The sequence below is a fragment of the Procambarus clarkii genome, chromosome 37, assembly GCF_040958095.1.
Source record: "Procambarus clarkii isolate CNS0578487 chromosome 37, FALCON_Pclarkii_2.0, whole genome shotgun sequence".
Taxonomy (NCBI): Eukaryota; Metazoa; Arthropoda; class Malacostraca; order Decapoda; family Cambaridae; genus Procambarus; species Procambarus clarkii.
In genome coordinates, this window is record NC_091186.1 from 5,792,998 (window position 1) to 5,815,078 (window position 22,081).

At 41.0% G+C, this 22,081-nt stretch overlaps 1 protein-coding gene across 1 annotated transcript in view; it reads right to left on the bottom strand.

The window, feature by feature from the left end:
- LOC123748480 (putative N-acetylated-alpha-linked acidic dipeptidase) overlaps nucleotides 1-22,081 on the bottom strand; it is a 169,399-nt gene that overhangs the window by 94,385 nt on the left and 52,933 nt on the right. Inside the window, exons 4-5 of the mRNA XM_069337032.1 lie at nucleotides 8,878-9,012; nucleotides 7,810-7,932 (exon numbers count right to left, since the gene is read on the bottom strand). Coding sequence (XP_069193133.1) covers nucleotides 7,810-7,932; nucleotides 8,878-9,012 — 258 coding nt within the window. The remainder of the gene's footprint in view (nucleotides 1-7,809; nucleotides 7,933-8,877; nucleotides 9,013-22,081) is intronic.

The following is a 22,081-nucleotide window of genomic DNA, read 5'->3' on the forward strand; positions in this document are numbered from 1 at the left end:
ATATTGAATCTTCAAGTCCCATAAATTTTACCCGTAAAAGGATAGAACACCTGCCTGTATAGAGTCATCGACATTTGTTGAATGGCAAACAAATATTTCCTTATGAATATGAAAACTAGTGATTTCAATGAACCTTCACTTCCATCAATAGACAAGTTTTATAGTAGTTTGAGTCAGTCTCACATCAGTGCGGATGAATACGCTCAGGCAAAATTAGTCTGGAACACAACAGGTTGTAAAAACCTTAAAGATTACTTACTAGTTTATCTAGTTTGTGATGTGGGTTTTCTAGCTGATATTTTTACACTCCACAGGGAAATACTTTAAGACATATGTCAGGTAGGATTACACCCCTCAAACACCGAGGTGAGTACAACTAGGTGAGCTTACACTCACACGCGCATGTGCGCACGCACATACAAAAACATTCTTCCACTGAGAGGCGGGACCCAAAAACTGAAGCTCCACCCCACGTAAACACAATTAGGGTTAGACTACACAAACACTGATGCCCAACACTGATAATTGCATTTAAGTAGCGATATGCACTGATATACTGATATGCACACTTAATGTATGCACTAAGCATGTTCCTAGATAACATATCTGATAACAACACCCATTACATCATTACATCTGGTGCATAACAGGTGTCTCGCCTTGTCAAGTGTGCAACTACTCACTACCACCCATGGGATGGGTATGGGGTCCACTACCACCAACAGGGGTAGGTATGGGGTCCACTACCACCCACTGGACGGGTAAGGGGTCTACTACCACCCACAGGATGGGTATGAGTTTCACTACCAGCCACAGGGTAGGTATAGGGTCCACTACAGCCCACAGCATGGGTATGGGGTCCACTACCACCTACAGGATGGGTATGGGGTCCACTACCACCCACAGGATGGGTATGGGGTACATAATAAATTATGTAAATTATGTAGGCTTGTTCTTCAACAAGTTGCTTTCATTATATGGCAGGTTTCAAGTCCATGCCATGTTTCAAGTCCATTGACATGGACTTGAAACCTGCTATATACTGCAGGTATGTTGACAACATTTTTACACAGGTACCTGATGTCAGACATCTGCAGGAGTTGACGGAGGCATTTGAGCGGAATTCTGTGTTGAGTTTCACATACGAGATGGAGAAGGATGGGAAGCTGCCCTTTCTAGATGTAACAGTCATGGAAAGGAGCGGAGGCTTCCACACTGCAGTCTACACTAAGGAAACAAACAGGAATGTGCCTCAAAGCCAATAGTGACTGCCCAGACAGGTACAAGAGGAGTGTTGTCAACGTTTACGTCGACCGTGCTCTCAGCCACAGCTCAGGATGGAAGCAAGTCGATGAAGAACTCTGTAGAGTAAGGCAGGTCCTAGTCAACAATGGCCTCTTTAATGGTTTTGTTGAAGACATCATAAAAAGAAAGGTAAAACGCCATGCAACCTCTGAAGAGTCAACTAACACAACACATGTACCCCCTATTAGACTATTTTACAGGAAATTCTTTTCGACAGCTCATAAAATGGAGGAAAGAGTCCTGAAAGATATTGTTGATAGGAACGTTATCCCTACAGACAAAAATCAGAAAATACAATTGACGATTTTACTATAAAATAAAAAAAACAGCCAACCTACTCATGAAAAACTCTCCAGACACAAAACAGAATGCCTTGAAGGAAACCAACGTCGTTTTTGCTTTCAAATGCCCACTTGGGGACTGTAAGCCCCAAAGAACTCAGAATATAGGCAAGACCACAACGTCTCTTTCCAGGCGATTAATGCATAAACAACTGGGTTCCATAAAGGAACATATAATCTCCTCTCACAACCAGACCATCACCAGAGAAATCTTAACAAACAACACAGAAATCATCGAAAGATACAGTGATAGCAGGCGGCTCGACATCTGCGAGGCACTACACATCAAAAGTCAACACCAGCAATCAACAACCAGTTAATGCACAACTATATTCTACCCACTTCGAGACTCCTAACCAATATAGAAGACTCAAGTGGAAGTATGGGCCAATAGGCCTTTTGCAGTTACTTCCATTCTAATATTCTCATATCCAATTAATACCCATTGTTTCGTGTTTTGTCTTGTGTTTGTCACAAATTTGTTCACCTCATCCAAAATTGTTGTACAATATCACCTCACCCAAATGTGAGTATAAGTATGACGGATTAGTGTGTTTATAAGTTACAGTTGTGTGTGTAAACTAAAGTCTTTGAAAATGTAATAAGTTATTACGAAACCCGTTCAGGCGTCACATCAGACTAGAAATAAAAATAAATTTTGGAGAATTGATTTTTCAATGACCATCGACAATGAAAAGAAACATAAGAAATATTGAGAAAATTTGTGTTTGAATTATTAATCTTACTTTTTCGGTCATATTTAACAACATACGTTTACAAGAAAGACTGCTACCAAAATATACTAATATATATGTATATATATATATGTGTATTATATATATATATATATATATATATATATATATATATATATATATATATATATATATATATATATATATATATATATATATATATATATATATATATATATATATATATATATATATATATATATACAAAACTCTCCAGGGGGGATAACCTAGTTCGCCTGCCTCTGCGAGCAAAACACACCCACCACAGAAATGGTAACAACAACATACCGGAAACGTACAAAATCAGAGCACAAATCACCAAGAAAATTGAAGAGGGAAATACTGCAAGTGCTATTAGAGTCCTCAGCAGTGACGAGAAAATTGCTCCTCGAAACTCAGCCACAGCACGGGCCCTGCAAAGCAAGCACCCACCCAGAGCCCCTCAAGGCGACAACATCGGTCCGCCATCAGCCGACACCATTTCAGACCCATTAACCGTTGGTGAATCTGAGGTCTACAAATCAGCCCTTTCTTTTCCACCTGGGTCAGCAGGCGGCTTTATAGGGTTAAAACCTCAACATATCAAGCAACTGTTAAATCCTGCGGTTGGTGGGTCAATCGCTGTTGGCAACACTCTCCGACGCCTGATTGCCAAGGCTGCTACGAGGGTTGTCAGCCAGCAAGCGGCTGAATTGCTGAAACCAATCCAGCTAGGATTTGGAATCCCCCAAGGCTGTGAAGCGGCTGCCCATGCAGCACGAGCATACATCACAAACATTTCTGATGAAAAGGCCCTGCTCAAACTGGACTTTAAGAATGCCTTCAACATGGTCAGAAAAGATGCAGTACTTTGTGCCGCACATCGCCATTTCCGGCCCCTCTACCCGTTCATACTATCGTGGTACAGTGGTGAGTCAAAACTGCTCTTTGGTGAACATGAAATCAGATCATGTGAAGGTGTTCAGCAAGGTGATCCTCTTGCTCCCCTTCTTTTCTGCTTAGTCTTAAAAGAAATCACCGAAAGCTTGTCCAGCGAGTTCAACATCTGGTTTTTGGATGATGGCACTATAGCTGGCACCATAGACCACCTCTTGGCAGATATCAGGAAAGTAAGGGAGCAAGAAGTAAGTCTGGGTCTCGTCCTGAACCCTTCCAAGTGTGAAGTAGTCTCCTCCAACCTAGACATCGTAGCTAGAATAAGGTCTGCCTTGCCTGGAGCCCATGTCATTAGGGCCGAGAACAGCACCCTCCTTGGAGCTCCCCTCGGGTCTAACGCCATTGAGGAGATCCTCGACAAGAAAATCGCAGACCTTAGGAGGATGGAAGACAGAATAGGTGACATCGACGCCCACGATGCTTTTTATCTCCTCACCAAATGCCTATCCCTTCCGAGGCTAACCTACTTTCTGAGATGCGCCCATCTTACGACAGGTGAAAGCTTGAAGAGTATGACCTCTTACTGAAGACCATGCTGGAAAAAGTTGTTAACCTCTCCCTCAACGAATGCCAGTGGAAACAAGCCACTCTTCCTGTCAGGCTCGGTGGCTTGGGTGTCCGCACCGCCACCCGAATTGCTGTCCCGGCCTTCCTGTCTTCCTCCTCAGCATCAGATGACCTGGTTAAGGAAATTCTACCTGACACCCTGAGTGATGTAGCGGGGATACAGGACCCCCACTACACGGAATGCGACACGAAATGGGGTGCCATGACAGACCCAGCACTCAGACCAGCCATGCCGAAAGCCAAGAAACAATCCAGTTGGGACAGCCCCATTGTAGACAAAGAAGCCACAGCTTTGCTGGAGGCAGCAACAACCCCCAGTGATCGTGCACGCCTCACAGCTGTGCAGGCTCTCCATGCAGGGACTTCCTTCTGGCAGTCCCCATGTCTGCGACAGGCACACGTCTTGATCCGCAGGAGCTCCGTATTGCAGTCGCTCTCCGCCTTGCTGCCCCTATCCACACTGTTCACAGGTGTATTTGCGGCGAGGCAGATGCTGACGAATATGGATTGCATGGCCTGCACTGTGGAAAATCGGGTGGTTGGCACACTGGACACGACGAAGTCAACGACATCATTAAAAGAAGCCTTGCCTCTGCTCAGTGTCCAGCGGAGAGAGAGCCCCACAACCTACTGAACCGTGACTCTGTTAGCTTTGCCGGCCGACCAGACGGAATCACACTACGTCCGTGGAAGGGTGGCAGGCAGTTAGCATGGGACTATACTTGCGTATCCACCCTGGCAACGACATACATCACCCTCTCTGCCGGCACAGCAGGAGCCGCAGCGACACACAGAGAAAAACAAAAGTCAGTCAAGTACAGGCAATTAGATCAATGGTACAACTTCGTTCCAATAGGATCTGAGACCCTAGGCCCATGGGGTGAGAGTGCAAGAAGGTTTCTTAAGGATCTTGGTTCCAAGCTCATTGACACCACAAGAGACCCTAAAGCAGCAAGTTTTCTCTTTCAGCGCCTCAATGTCGCGATCCAGAGGGGAAATGCCCGCTGCATCCTCGGTTCCTGCCCGGCGTCGGAGGAGTTCGAGGAAATCTACAGCCTCTAGGAAGCGAACTTTTTCTTGTGTCCTCTTAATGTTCATTTTTTGTATAAAATCAGATATGTAACTGTATAACCTTGCATAATAAAGTGTACATCATAATAAAAAAAAAGAGTTCAGATATAAATTCAGAGTTAAATGGCAAGTTTTTCCCTGAGTGCTCTGTGTTCTCTTCTCTGAGGCTGTGGGTCCCTATAATTGCACCAGTGGTGGTACCCCCTATATATATATATATATATATATATATATATATATAGGGGGTACTCGAACCCATACTCCCAGGAGCAACGCAACTGGTAACTACAGGACGCCTTAATCCGCTTGACCATCACGACCGGACAAAAGGAAGTGATAGCCGAAGCTATTTGAACCACTTCCCCGCCGGCACTCGGATGGTAATCTTGGGCATAGCATTTTATCAAATCACCTCAATCTTTGGGGCAGACGTGAGGAACACAAATGCGAACAAGCCTGAATGGTCCCCAGGACTATATGCGACTGAAAACTCACACCCCAGAAGTGACTCGAACCCATACTCCCAGGAGCAACACAACTGGTAACTACAGGACGCCTTAATCCGCTTGACCATCACGACCGGACAAAAGGAAGTGATAGCCGAAGCAATTTGAACCACTTCCCCGATGGCACTCGGATGGTAATCTTGGGCATAGCATTTTATCAAATCACCTCAATCTTTGGGGCAGACGTGAGGAACACAAATGCGAACAAGCCTGAATGGTCCCCAGGACTATATGCGACTGAAAACTCACACCCCAGAAGTGACTCGAACCCATACTCCCAGGAGCAACACAACTGGTAACTACAGGACGCCTTAATCCGCTTGACCATCACGACCGGACAAAAGGAAGTGATAGCCGAAGCAATTTGAACCACTTCCCCGATGGCACTCGGATGGTAATCTTGGGCATAGCATTTTATCAAATCACCTCAATCTTTGGGGCAGACGTGAGGAACACAAATGCGAACAAGCCTGAATGGTCCCCAGGACTATATGCGAATGAAAACTCACACCCCAGAAGTGACTCGAACCCATACTCCCAGGAGCAACGCAACTGGTAACTACAGGACACCTTAATCCGCTTGACCATCACGACCGGACAAAAGGAAGTGATAGCCGAAGCAATTTGAACCACTTCCCCGCCGGCACTCAGATGGTAATCTTGGGCATAGCATTTTATCAAATCACCTCAATCTTTGGGGCAGACGTGAGGAACACAAATGCGAACAAGCCTGAATGGTCCCCAGGACTATATGCGACTGAAAACTCACACCCCAGAAGTGACTCGAACCCATAATCCCAGGAGCAACGCAACTGGTAACTACAGGACGCTTGACCATCACGACTGTTAGTTACCAGTTGCATTGCTCCTGGGAGTAGGGTTCGAGTCACTTCTGGGTTGTGAGTTTTCAGTCGCATATAGTTCTGGGGACCATTCAGGCTTGTTCGCATATATATATATATATATATATATATATATATATATATATATATATATATATATATATATATATATATATATATATATATATATATATATATATATATATATATATATATATATATATTGTGATGATAATCTCTTTCAAGAGAGATTGAGCCTGCTCTTCCCTACATAATTAAGTCAATATACAAGATAATATAGAAGATACGTCCACCAAGTATCGCCAAACGTTTTGCCCAGAGAGCAAATCGTTCCCAGCACACTGTGACACCTGCTACCACCGCCGTAACCAGCTAACCACCAGCTCATCCTCTGCCTGCCTGTCGCTGATTGGCTGGTGACTCGTCGCCCCTGCCCTCCGCCTCCGCCACAAGTCGACGTCTGGGCTGCAGTGCGGCAGTATCGTCAGAATATCTCAGTGCTCCAAGCAGTTGACATCTCTCGCTGGTAGACTAAGCCTTGGCTTTCGTGTACTAAGAGAGGTGGCAGCTCGAAGCCAGTATTCCAGCACCACTTATATTTTATTTTGCTATCACTGTAACTTATTTGTCTTAACGTAACTTTTCATTTGCCAGTGATTATTCATATTATTTTGTTTGTTGACTTGTCTTGCATATTTTTATGTGATTGCCTTTATTCATGTCTCGTTTTTATAGAGTAATTAAAATTTTATTGTTTATATACTTGTGTTTTGTGTGTCTTCCCATTACCTTACCACAGACGATAGGACCAACTTTTCTCTTTTTTTTTTATTATGTGACGAGGCCCTGCCCCCAGCTTTTGAAACAGCCGAACACCAACGCTTTACCGTCATATATATATATATATATATATATATATATATATATATATATATATATATATATATATATATATATATATATATATATATATAAAAGCTGCATGAACGCGCAAGCCATATATCACTAAGAACTCTTTGACCCGGCCAGGATTCGAACCCATGCCGTCCAGGATCACCCCTAAACGTACACAGTACCGTGACCACCGCACCAATCTAAGAACAAAGAGTTCTTAGTGATATATATATATATATATATATATATATATATATATATATATATATATATATATATATATATATATATATATATATATATATATATATATATATATATATATATATATATATATATATATATATATATATATATAATGATGGCTAGTATACCATACTGTATTCAGGACAATCTACAAAAGACGAAGAGGTCTCTTGGGGATCTGTATATATAAATTATAAAAAATAAGGAATCTCCCATTACATACAATTACAACTTGCATTAAGTTAGAACCTTCTGTACGAGAACGAACTATTAAACTGGATCTTGCCATCTCCATGTTATACTTAACTAAAAATATATAACTTACAATATTAGCTCTGAAGATCTGACCATAGCGAGCAATGACAATCCTGCCAGACACATCGATACCTTCTTCTGCCAGGAAGTGGAAGTCTTCTTCACGACCATAGTAAGCATACACAACGTCACCCTGAAGAGTAGTATTTGATTATTCATGGTGATAAAATTTACCATATATAAAATTAAGTTTCAGTAAATTTATACATTTCTTTGAGTAAATTGCTAACCAGGGAAGATAAATACTGAACAGTTTGCCGAAGACAAATATTATACAGTTTGCCGAAGACAAATACTAAACTGTTTGCCGAAGACAAATACTAAACTGTTTGCCGAAGACAAATGCTAAACTGTTTGCCGAAGACAAATGCTAAACTGTTTGCCGAAGACAAATGCTAAACTGTTTGCCGAAGACAAATGCTAAACTGTTTGCCGAAGACAAATGCTAAACTGTTTGCCAAAGACAAATACTAAACTGTTTGCCGAAGACAAATAATAAACAGTTTGCCGTGGAAGCATACTACAGCTACTGAGCATAAAGTTTAAACTAACACCTTCCTTAAACTAGTCGGTGAAATAACAGACTTGGACTATGACGTCAATCTCACGTGGCCGTACAAAATGTATAAGTTACTGTACAAAAAGAAATCTGCAAGGAGTAGACAAGAGTAGACTACAACTGTCTCTTTAGAAACTGGAAAGGGATGGTCATAGTTGACTTTTACACTACTACCTACGGGCCTAAAGGCAGGGAACGGTCGTAGCCACAGGCCATTTTAGTAACTTATAGGCAGGGGACGACCTTTCCCAGGATGTAACCCACAACAGCTGTCTACTCCCAGGTAACTGATTATTAATGGGTGAACAGGTGTCAAGTTATGGAACGCGTGTGTGAGCGTCTCATGCTCTAACGGAAATTGAACCCAGAACCTTAAGGTTGTGAATGGATTGCTTTGATTATTATCGAAATATAACTTAATTCACGATCTTTTGTTAACAAAACTTTATCTGAGACATGTTGGTAAACCTGACTCCACTGACCAAGGCGGGTAAGTGGAGTCAGTGAGGCCCCACTTACCGTCACATTACCGCGGGGAGCATACCCGAGGAAGGTGAAAGGCAACTCTGGCGAAGCTTCTTCGGGCGCATAAAGAGACTTTTGCTTCGCTGCGGACACCCAGGCAGTGTTCCCCTCACCGTCAACTATGCGCACCTTCAACCAGGAGTTAATGTAACACAAACATCAAATCAAATGAATTTGTGAATGCAGGAACAAGAAAGTGGTCATCATGTTTAACAAATCTCTGGTATTCCCTCACCTGGCCCACTGTACTCGTGCATGGAGACTCCACCTTCAAAAGAACATTAAGGATATTAACATTGTCACTATTCTGCTTCCTGCTCCAATAATAGGTTTAGCAAAAGAAATAGAATTAAGGTAATTCACTTAAAAACAGACCATTAGTTCCAAACTAGGATGTTCATTTTCGGAAGCTTATGATCGGACCATTTAAATAAAGTGCAGATATTAAGATAAAACTAGTCTAATCTATCTGCTCATGTGAATTTTGAATTATATCTAAGATTTCCTACATATTTGCCACTCCATTATATAAAAAAATTGAAATGAATTCCTTTGCCTGAAATATTTGAACAATTATTATGGATAATGCATGACAATGGAATGCTACGTCATCATTGCTATTTATATAAATAATTATTCACTTTATAATACTCTTTATTCACTTTATAATAAGTGAATAAGATCTGGTCTTCTGCCCAATTACAATTTCGGTATAACATGTGGTATATTATTAACTGTAAAATGTATAAAAAAAAAATCGGCCTTACACACGTGGGGTTCAGGGTTCGAGCCTCCAAGAGCCCAGGTGAGTGGAATGTGAAATGGATCTTCTGGACCATGAATCTTAATAACATTTTAATTGCTGTAGTAGGATGTCGCCGTTGCAGCATGATAGATATACAGGCATACATATATATACATGCTATATATATATATATATATATATATATATATATATATATATATATATATATATATATATATATATATATATATATACACACACAACTTTAGAACATTTTCCCATCATGCGACTCGAACCCTAGCCAGCACAGAAGCCTTCCAGCAACTGCCATAACAGGTATGCCTTAAAAAGTGTTCTGAAGTTGTATAACTTCACGCGCATTTAGGCAAGTTGTGCATATATATATATATATATATATATATATATATATATATATATATATATATATATATATATATATATATATGTTGTACCTAGTAGCCAGAACGTCGTACTCGGCCTACTATGCAAGGCCCGATTTGCCTAATAAGCCAAGTTTTCCTGAATTAATATATTTTCTCTAATTTTTTTCTTAGGAAATGATAAAGCTACCCATTTCATTATGTATGAGGTCAATCTTTTTTTATTGGAGTTAAAATTAGCGTAGATATATGACCGAACCTAACCAACCCTACCTAACCTAACCTAACCTGTCTTTATAGGTTAAGTTAGGTTAGGTAGCCGAAAAAGTTAGGTTAGGTTAGGTTAGGTAGGTTAGGTAGTCGAAAAACAATTAATTCATGAAAACTTGGCTTATTAGGCAAATCAGGCCTTGCATAGTAGGCTGAGAAGTGCGTTCTGGCTACTAGGTACGACATATATATATATATATATATATATATATATATATATATATATATATATATATATATATATATATATATATATATATATCCAGACTAGAAATAAAAATGAATTTTGGAGAATTGATTTTTCAATTACCATCGACAGTAAAAAGAAATATAATAAATATTGAGACAACTCATGTTAGAATTATTAATCCTACTTTTTCGGTTATATTTAACAACACACACACACACACACACACACACACACACACACACACACACACACACACACAAACACACACACACACACGTCGTAACATACAAGATACTATATAGGTGGTGTTGGTGGCACTGCTCTTTACTACCACCAAGAACTAACATGCTTAAAAGAAATTAGAACCAGAGACTGCTATGGGGAGTATATCTTCGCCAGCTTCAGAGTCAAGGGTGCCGAGTCTGTCCTGACTGTGGGTGCAGTTTATAGAATTCCTAACACTGATGTGTTCGAATTCAACTCAAACCTTAGAAATCTAATACTTGATAACAGACTGAACAAAAACCACCTAATTATCGCAGGGGACTTTAATATTGACCTCTGCGAGCCTGAACACCCCACTGCTGTTAGCTTCCTCAACTGTATGAATTCCTGCTTCCTCATACCCTTAATCACTAGACCTACTAGAATCACTGATAGCACTGCCACGACGCTCGATCACATCTGGACAAACATAACCTCTCCGCTTACTTCAGGTATAATCACCGATAGCACTACAGATCATTACCCCACATTTCTCTTAACTAATATTAGCAAACCACCTCTTGAGTCAAGAGTGATACGTTTTAGACTACACAATGAAACTGCTATAGGCAATTTTATAACTGCTGCTGATAATGTCAACTGGGAGTCCGAGTTAGGTAACATAGTGGACATCAACCTTGCAGTACAATCTTTTCTTCAAAAAACTCTTAGCCTTTATAATACCCACTGTCCTATGCTTACAAAACAAGTCACAACCAAAAGGCTTAACAATCCCTGGCTTACAAAGGGAATACTTAAATCTATTAATAAAAAACATGACCTTGAGAAGAAGTATAGGTTAGGAATTGTCTCCAAAGAATTCTCAAAGAATTACTCATTATTGCTGTCTAAGATAATTAGACGAGCCAAAACTAAATACTACGAAGATAAATTTACCCAAATAAAGAGCAACATTAAACAAACTTGGAGAACACTTTCTCAAATATTGGGATCAAAGAAGTCTTTAAATAACAAACCGACTCTCCTGTCTAATAACGATGGTCAGCTTTCAGCCTCTGATTCTGCTACTGAGTTCAATAGGTTCTTCTCTTCCATTGGTTCATCCCTTGCAAATGATATTCCATCTTCCAGTACAGACATTAATGACTATCTTTCAGGTAACTATCCACAGTCTCTGTACCTAAAGCCTATTAATTCCACTGACGTCAATGAGATAATCCTTTCCCTTAAAACCAAGTCTGGTGCCCTTGAGGAGATACCAACTTTAATTTACAAAAAAGCCTCCAGATCTTTAGCCCCTGCTATTGCTTTGCTCTTCAACAAGTCACTTGAACTCCAAACCTTCCCAGATATTCTAAAAAAAGCGAGAGTAACGCCTGTCCACAAATGTGGTAATCTCACAGATGTTAACAACTACAGACCTATATCTATCCTGCCAAACTTGTCAAAAATTTTTGAAAAACTAATCTATAAGCAGCTTTACTCATATCTAGCCAAACTCAATATACTTAGCCCTTGCCAATATGGCTTCAGACCCAAAAAAAGCACTAACGATGCACTTATTAGTATGCTTAACTCGATTCATACAGCTCTTGATAAAAATGAGTTCTCTGTTGGGTTGTTTGTGGACCTGCGTAAAGCTTTTGACACTGTCAACCACCAAAACCTTCTTCTTAAATTACATCATTATGGAGTCAGAGGACACTCCCTACAATACCTCAAATCCTACCTTACTGACAGGCTCCAATATGTTTCTGTGAATAATACAATTTCTCCCACCCTACCCATCAACATTGGTGTTCCCCAGGGCAGCATACTTGGCCCTCTCCTCTTTCTCATCTACATTAATGACCTTCCAAATGCCTCCCAACACCTCAAACCAATTCTATTTGCTGACGACACAACCTTCATTTACTCCAGTCCTGATCCCCTTGCTCTAAATGCCACAGTAAATACTGAGCTAAATAAAGTCCATCTGTGGCTAACTGCCAACAAACTCACCCTTAACATTGACAAAACCTTTTATATTCTGTTTGGCAATAAATCCTCTAATCAAATAAATCTCAAAATAAACAATACCCAAATTTGTTGGCAAATTCCTTGGCATTCTCATTGACCACAAGCTTAATTTCCAGGGACACATTCTAAACATATCAAAAAAAGTTTCAAAAACTGTGGGCATTCTTTCTAAGATCAGATATTATGTACCACGCCCTGCCCTGGTGACTCTCTATTACTCCCTTATCTATCCATATCTCAACTATGGTATTTGTGCTTGGGGCTCTACTACCCAAAATCACTTACGTCTTCTAATTACTCAACACAAAGCTGCTATTAGGACAATATCCAATTCTGGCCCCAGACATCACTCGGTACCCCTACTTAAATCTCTGAATATGTTAGACATTAAGTCACTGCACATTCTCTCATGTGTATTATACATATATAAAACGCAAAACTATAATGCCAATCCTGATCTCAAAAGCTTCATAGAAGGTTGTATCAGAACCCATGAGCATCACACCAGAAATACAGTTTTGATATTCCTAGAGTACGACTTAATCAAACTAGAAATGCTCTACAAATCAAGGGGCCCAGAATGTGGAATGACCTTCCCAACCATGTTAAAGACTGTACCTCTCTCAACCAGTTTAAGTTAAAAGCGAAGCTATACCTAATAAATTCCCTGTAACCTACCTTACCCTTCTATTGTCAACCAATGTCTGTTTTTTTCTTTAAAGAGCGCTGTTTGTCGACATAATTGTATTTGTGCTGCTTTTTCATCTATGTTTTCATTTCTTGTTTTCATTCTACTCATTATGCTCAATTAGTATTAAGCTTGTCATTTAAGTTTATCATGCCCGAAACGCTTTGCGTAATAGTGGCTTTAGGCATTGTATGTACTAGCTATACCTATAAGTTAAACAATCCTTGTAAATATTTATTGTATGTATGTACCTTACCTAAATAAAATTGTATTGTATTGTATTGTATTGTATATAGAAGATACGTCCACCAGTATCGCCAAACGTTTTGCCCAGGAAGCAAATCATACCATGCACACCCCGACACCTGGCTACAGCCCGCCGTAACCAGCAAACTGCTCATCCTCTGCCTGCCTGTTGCTGATTGGCTGGTGTCTCGTCGCACCTGCACTCCACCACCACCACGAGTCGTCGTCTGGGCAGCAGCACGCCAGACTCGTCAGAATATCTTTGTGCTCTTTGGAGTTGACATCTCTCGCTAGTAGACTAAGCCTTGGCTTTCGTGTACTAAGGGAGGTGGCAGCTTGAAGCCAGTATTCCAGCACCGCACATATTTTATTTTGCTATCGCTGTAACTTACTTGTCTTAGCGTAACTTTTCATTTGCCAGTGATTATTCATGTTTTGTTTGTTGACCAGTGTTGAATTTTATGAGATTACCTTTATTCATGTCTTGTTTTCTAGAGTAATTAAAATTTAATTGTTTATAGACTTGTGTTTTGTGTGTCTTCCCATTACCTTACCACAGACGAAAGGACAAACTTTTCTCTCTTTTTTTTTGTGATGTGACGAGGCCCTGCCCCTAGCTTTTGAAACAGCCGAACACCAACGCTTTACCGTCACATTACGTGGGGGCCTGTCCACGGAGCTTCACTCAGGTACTGGTGCCAAATAGTAAATTTGTGGTAAGCATATTTGGCTTTGGTAACGTAGCTTTTCACTATTTTAATATTCAATTTTATTTTCATATGGTGCTGTGTGTATTGTGCATTACGAGAGTAGCATATGGTGAAGGTGAGACAACTTTGGATTACGTGGTGACTGTAGGCCTCAGTCATTCTCTTAATTGGTCATCTCTCCCTCCGTGTTATTACTCGGGTTTACCATCTTTTGTCCCTAGGATATTTCTCATATTTTCGACAGATCATCATATTGGTACCCTGGTACTGTGGTCTGTCCCCGGGTCAAGTGCACCTAATCTTCTGCAATCTGACAGTAGGAGGATAAAGAGGGCCATAGTTCCTCTCGCACGAACTTTAGTTGCTGAATTGGGACCTCAGCAGCAGTTCTCGTCACCAGTTGACACCTCGCACCCCTACACGTCAGTCAGAGATGATGATATTTACATTGGTAGGGAATTAGCCTTCTTTTTCAGAGCACAAAAGTTCGCTAATTCTGTAAGTATCATATTAATTTCAGTGGGAAAAACTTGCTTATGTCCTATAGAGATTCGGCAAGGTATGCCTACATTCTTGGACTACCTATTTCACTTTTGAGACAATTAACTGTTTCATTTGTTTTAGAAACTCAGTTTCGCTTATTTAGTAGGATTTTCTTGCCCTTATCCTCTTACATGAGTACCGGGTACAAGATTTCCTGCGACCTTGATTTATTAATCGTTTATCATCTTGAAATTAACATAAATTGTTAACGATTCCACAGGATAGGTACCAGTTGGCCAGTTGTCCTGTTTCTGACATTCACCATATCACAACAGTATATTCGTTGTGCATTTATTTGCTAATTTCACCATGTTTCGTCTCCAAGCTTTCCGTGCAGATCCAGCAGGTGAAATAGGGACTTTAAGTCGTGCCAAGAGGACTGAATTACAAACTCTTGCACATGAGTATTAACTACAAGTTCCCTACCAAGCCAACAAAAATGAAATACATAACCTGTTACTGGATCATCTCTTAGAGAAAGGTAAGATAGACTCTGAAACTCACGAAACTTACTTTATTGCAGATAAAACTGATTTGGCAACGATGAAACTCAAACTAGAGCTGGCCAAGATCGAACGCGAGCAGCAAAGAGAAGCCCTCGAGCAACAAAGGGAAGCAGCTGCCATATGAAAGGAAGAAAAAGAACGTGAAATCGCCCTCAAGGAACGTGAAGCTGCCTTGAGGAAAGAAGAACAAGAACGTGAGGTTGCAATACTCCTTGAGCGGGAACGAGTACAGCTTGAAACAAAACAACGCCAATTGGAGATGCAACACGAACATGACAAACAACAAGCAACTCTGGCTATGGAATGTCGTCAACGAGAATTCGCGTTGGAAACTTTACATCTCGCTCAACGCCAGCAAGCTACCGCCAATCTTCCTGTCAGTTTCAATATATCACATGCAAATAAGTTAATGCCACCATTTGTAGAAACAGAAGTTGATGTGTTTTTTACCACCTTTGAAACCCTTGCTAATCAACTTAGTTGGCCTGCCGACCAATGGGCAACCCTTCTCAGAATACATCTTACAGGTAGAGCTGCAGTTACACTCAGTACTTTGGCGTCTGAGAATGACTACCACACTCTGAAACAAGCAGTGTTGGACGCCTACCTTCTCTCCACCGAAAGTTATCGAAGGAAATTCCGTGACCACCTGAAGGCAAGTACCACTACCTTTCTCGAATTTGCTAATACCAAAAAGAGATATTTTATTAAATGGCTGGAAGCAGCACATGTCTCTACCTTTGCAGAACTCGTCAACCTCATGCTAGTTGAAGAATTCTTGAGGCGTGTGCCGCCTCCTGTCCGTTTATATTTAGCAGATAAAGAAGAAACCGACTACCTAAAGTGTGCTAAGTCGGCTGACACTTACAGCCTCATCCACCGGCTGACACCAGAACCATCCTCCAGTAAGAAGTCGTGGTACAGTTACGAGAAAGTGAGTACCGATCAAGCTGGCTCGCAATTGTACTGTAAGTATTGTAGACTCTATGGACATACCATAGATAAATGTGGTAAGTCTCAATACAAAGGAAACACCGAATCACCTAAACCCAAACAGACTCCTCCTAAATCCGGTAAGCCTGTGATGAATGTTGGTGTTCATGGTAATGATCTTTCTCATTTCAGTAAACACCTGTATACTGGAACTGTCTCTACCAACGGCTCAAACCCGGAGGGACGTTTCAAACTGAAGATCTTGAGGGACACAGCGGCTCTACAATCGATTATTTTGAAGTCGGCTGTTCCCAATATCGCCTACACCGGGGAAACCGTCTTCATCACTGACCTCACTGCTACCACTCCTTATCCTCTCACCAGAGTCCACCTGGATTGTCCCTTCGTGACCGGAGAAGTCCAAGTCGCCATCAGGGAAAAGCCTTTTCCCATGCCTGGAGTGCAACTTTTCCTGGGCAACGACTTGGCAGAAGACCTGCAACCGACCAACCTGATCGTCATGGACAAACCCCAGGTGTGTACCTCTGTAATGGATAATCCCATCTTTGAGTATGTTCCAGCAAAGGTTCAAGAGAGTGATGAAGTTTCTCCTCCGGTTTTAGTGACCACCCGTGCACAAGCTGCACGACCACAGCCAGCTGACTCTACTGCTACCGCTGTCCCTCAAGACCCTCAGAAACTACCCCCGAATCTGACCAAGTTGGAGTTCCGTAAGTTACAGAGGGAAGATCTTACGTTGACACCATTATTTTTCCAGGCTGAGACTCAACCTGACAGTATTCCTGGGTTCTTCCTAGAGAACGAGTTGCTCTACCACAGATATAGACCCAGTAAACTAAAAGAGGAGGACGATTGGGCCAACGTCGAACAACTAGTGATTCCTGCCAGCCTGCGGCCCACTATTCTACACCTGGCCCACGGAGCTCTCTCCCACTACGGATTTAACAAGACCTACCATGGAATCCGTCAAGACTACTACTGGCCAGGTATGGTAAATAGCGTCAAACAGTACGTCAAACAGTGTCATACATGTCAGATGGAAGGTAAACCGAACATCTCTATTCCCAGAGCGCCACTGACTCCCATACAGGTGCCTGCGGAACCTTTCCACAGACTTATTATAGACTGTGTTGGTCCTTTACCTCGGACCAGTTCTGGCAACGCCTATATCCTAACCATCCTGTGTCCTACCACCAGATTCCCCATAGCAGTTCCAGTAAAGAACATTACGGCTGCTACGGTGGTGAAACACTTATTGAAGATCTTCACCCAGTATGGAGTTCCAAGGGAGGTTCAGAGCGACTGTGGCACCAACTTCACCAGTGATCTCTTCAAGAAGACACTGGAAGAGTTCAACATCAAACAGGTACTCTCCAGCCCCTATCATCCTGCTTCACAGGGTTCTCTTGAGCGTAGTCATCAGACTATTAAAACACTCCTGAAGAAGTTTTGTAATGAAACCTCTAAGGATTGGGATAAGCAAATTGACCTGATAATGTGTATCTTTAGAAGTCTTCCCAATGAGTCTCTAGGAGTATCTCCTTATGAGATGCTCTACGGACGTAAGTGCCGTACTCCTCTCAAGGCTTTCAAAGATTCTCTCCGTGATGCCACCTTCAGTGAGCATCAGAATGTGCCCCAGTTTCTTCAAAACCTACAACACATTCTAGAGAGGGTCCGCAGTTTTGCCCAAGATAATCTATTGAAAGCACAGGAGAGGATGAAGACTCATTACGACCAGACCAGCAAAGTAAGGAAATTTAAACCGGGAGACTTCGTACTTGCTTATTTTCCTATCCCAGGTTCTCCTTTACAAAACAGGTTTTCAGGACCCTACCGCATCAAGGAGTGCAGAAACAACCACAACTACATTCTAGCAACCCGTTCTCGCAAATTTAATAAGTCAATATTGACTTATTTAATATGTGCATAGGTGACATACTTAACATAATAGATACCCTTAAAAAGATTCATAGAAAACACCGACCTTACCTAACCTTGTTAGTATCTTAAGATAAGCATCTTATAGCTTCGTAATTACAATTATTACCTAACCTATAATAGGTATAGGTTAAGTAATAATTGTAATTACGAAGCAATAAGATGCTTATCTTAAGATACTAACAAGGTTAGGTAAGGTCGGTGTTTTCTATGAATCTTTTTAAGGGTATCTATTATGTTTAGTATATCACCTATGCACGTAGTTAATAAGTCAATATTGACTTTACGAATTTGCGAGAACGGGTTGATTCTAGAGACTCCAGATAGGCGGCGGAAGACCCAGTTGTGCCACGTCAACCTCCTGAAGCTACATAACGGTACTCCTCCCACTGTCATGATTTATTACTCTTCCTTTAAAGAGCCATACATCCACAGTGAGACCTTCCCTGCTTCTTCTCCCGAAAGCACTGACAAGGAGTCAGCGCTTTCTAATTCGGAAATCCTAACTGATCTTCCCAATTATTTTCAGGACAATCATAGTGCACCTCTCGTCAAGATCTTCAAAGAACATCAGGAGTTGTTCCGAGATGACCCCCAAGAGTGTAATGTTACCCAGCACGACATCCAACTGCTCCCCGACACCCGGCCGATTCGTCAACCCTTCTACCGAATCAGCCCTAGCAAGAAGGAAGTCATGCGTGCTGAGGTGCAGTACCTCTTGGATCATGGACTGGCTACACCTTGTGAGTCCCCCTGGGCCTCACCCTGTATCTTGGTGCCAAAACCCGAAGGTAAGGTGAGACTGTGTACGGATTACCGTAAATTAAATAATGTGACTGTCAAGGATGCATACCCCTTGCCAAGGATAGATGACATTCTTGACGCCATTTGTAATGCCCAGTACTTGTCCCAAGTGGACTTGCTTAAGGGATATTACCAAGTGTGTCTAACAGAGCGAGCCAAAGAAATATCTGCCTTTATCACTCCCTTTGGACTTTTCAGATATGAACGCCTTCCTTTCGGACTATGTAATGCCCCGGCCACCTTTCAGAGAGCTGTCAACCGCGTCATCCAGGACTTGGATAACACCTACGCCTATTTGGATGATATCGTCGTAGCTTCCAACACCTGGAGCAAACATCTGCTCCAGCTGCAACGATTGTTCGCCAAGCTCCTGACAGCCGGCCTCACCATCAACCTGGGCAAGTCCACTTTCGCCAAAGGTAAAGTGCGTTATCTGGGTCATGTAATTGGGAGTGGCAGCCAAGCTCCGTTAGACACACACACTCAAGCCATCCAGCATTATCCACAGCCTACCACGAGGAAGCAGCTCCTGCGCTTCCTTGGTCTTGCCTCCTACTACCGTAGGTTTGTGAGAAACTTTAGTACAGTAGCCACACCATTAATCATTTTAACCAGTCCCAAGCAACGGTATAATTGGACCATGCAGCAAACCGTTGCTTTCGAACAACTCAAATTCCCCCTCTGTTCTAATCCCATTCTCGCCTCGCCAGATATCACAAAGCCTTTCGTCCTTCATGTCGACGCCAGTGGTACCGGCATCGGTGGTGTCCTGATGCAGCAACGAGGCGAGGAGGTTCTACCTGTCAGCTACTACAGCTACAAGTTGAAACCCCACCAGAGGAACTACAGCACTATTGAAAAGGAGCTACTCTCCATCGTCCTGAATCTCCAGCACTTTGCTCCATACCTACAAGGTGCCAGGTCTACCACCATCATCTCAGATCACAATCCTCTCCGCTTCTTACATCAAGCCCAATTCCATAACCAGCGTCTTCTACGATGGGCTTTATATCTGCAAGATTTCCACCTGGAGATCCGCTATATCAAGGGTTCTGACAACATCATAGCCGACGCCCTCTCCAGAGTCTATGAAATAGAAGCAACTCCAACTATCACTCCACCACATGAAGACGTAACTTCTTCCAGAACCGCAGGCTTCGAGGGAGAGTTGTGACGATAATCTCTTGAAAGAGAGATTGAGCCTGCTCTTCCCTACATCATTACGTCGTAACATACAAGATACTATATAGAAGATACGTCCACCAGTATCGCCAAACGTTTTGCCCAGGAAGCAAATCATACCATGCACACCCCTACACCTGGCTACAGCCCGCCATAACCAGCAAACTGCTCATCCTCTGCCTGCCTGTTGCTGATTGGTTGGTGTCTCGTCGCACCTGCACTCTGCCACCACCACGAGTCGTCGTCTGGGCAGCAGCACGCCAGACTCGTCAGAATATCTTTGTGCTCCTTGGAGTTAACATCTCTCGCTAGTAGACTAAGCCTTGGCTTTCGTGTACTAAGGGAGGTGGCAGCTTGAAGCCAGTATTCCAGCACTGCACATATTTTATTTTGCTATCACTGTAACTTACTTGTCTTAGCGTAACTTTTCATTTGCCAGTGATTATTCATGTTTTGTTTGTTGACCAGTGTTGAATTTTATGAGATTGCCTTTATTCATGTCTTGTTTTCTAGAGTAATTAAAATTTAATTGTTTATATACTTGTGTTTTGTGTGTCTTCCCATTACCTTACCACAGACGAAAGGACAAACTTTTCTCTTTTTTTTGTGATGTGACGAGGCCCTGCCCCTAGCTTTTGAAACAGCCGAACACCAACGCTTTACCGTCAAAATATATATATATATATATATATATATATATATATATATATATATATATATATATATATATATATATATATATATATATATATATGTATTTATATATATATATATATATATATATATATATATATATATATATATATATATATATATATATATATATATATATATATATATATATATATATATATATATATATATATATATATATATATATATATATATATATATATGTTGTACCTAGTAGCCAGAACGTCGTACTCGGCCTACTATGCTAGGCCCGATTTGCCTAATAAGCCAAGTTTTCCTGAATTAGTATATTTTCTCTAATTTTTTTTCTTATGAAATGATAAAGCTACCCATTTCATTATGTATAGGTCAATTTTTTTTATTGGAGTTAAAATTAACGTAGATATATGACCGAACCTAACCAACCCTACCTAACCTAACCTAACCTATCTTTATAGGTTAGGTTAGGTTAGGTAGCCGAAAAAGTTAGGTTAGGTTAGGTTAGGTAGGTTAGGTAGTCAAAAAATAATTAATTCATGAAAACTTGGCTTATTAGGTAAATCGGGCCTTGCATAGTAGGCTGAGAAGTGTGATCTGGCTACTAGGTACGACATATAATATATATATATATATATGTATATATATATATATATATATATATATATATATATATATATATATATATATATATATATATATATATGTCGTACCTAGTAGCCAGAACGCCCATCTCAGCCTACTATGCAAGGCCCGATTTGCCTAATAAGCCAAGTTTTCCTGAATTAATATATTTTCTCTTATTTTTTTTCTAATGAAATGATAAAGCTACCCATTTCATTATGTATGAGGTCAATTTTTTTTTATTGGAGGTAAAATTAACGTAGACATATGACCGAACCTAACCAACCCTACCTAACCAAACCTAATGTATCTTTATAGGTTAGGCTAGGTTAGGTAGCCGAAAAAGTTAGGTTAGGTTAGGTAAGGTAGGTTAGGTAGTCGAAAAACAATTAATTCATGAAAACTTGGCTTATTAGGCAAATCGGGCCTTGCTTAGTAGGCCGAGAAGTGCGTTCTGGCTACTAGGTACGACATATATATA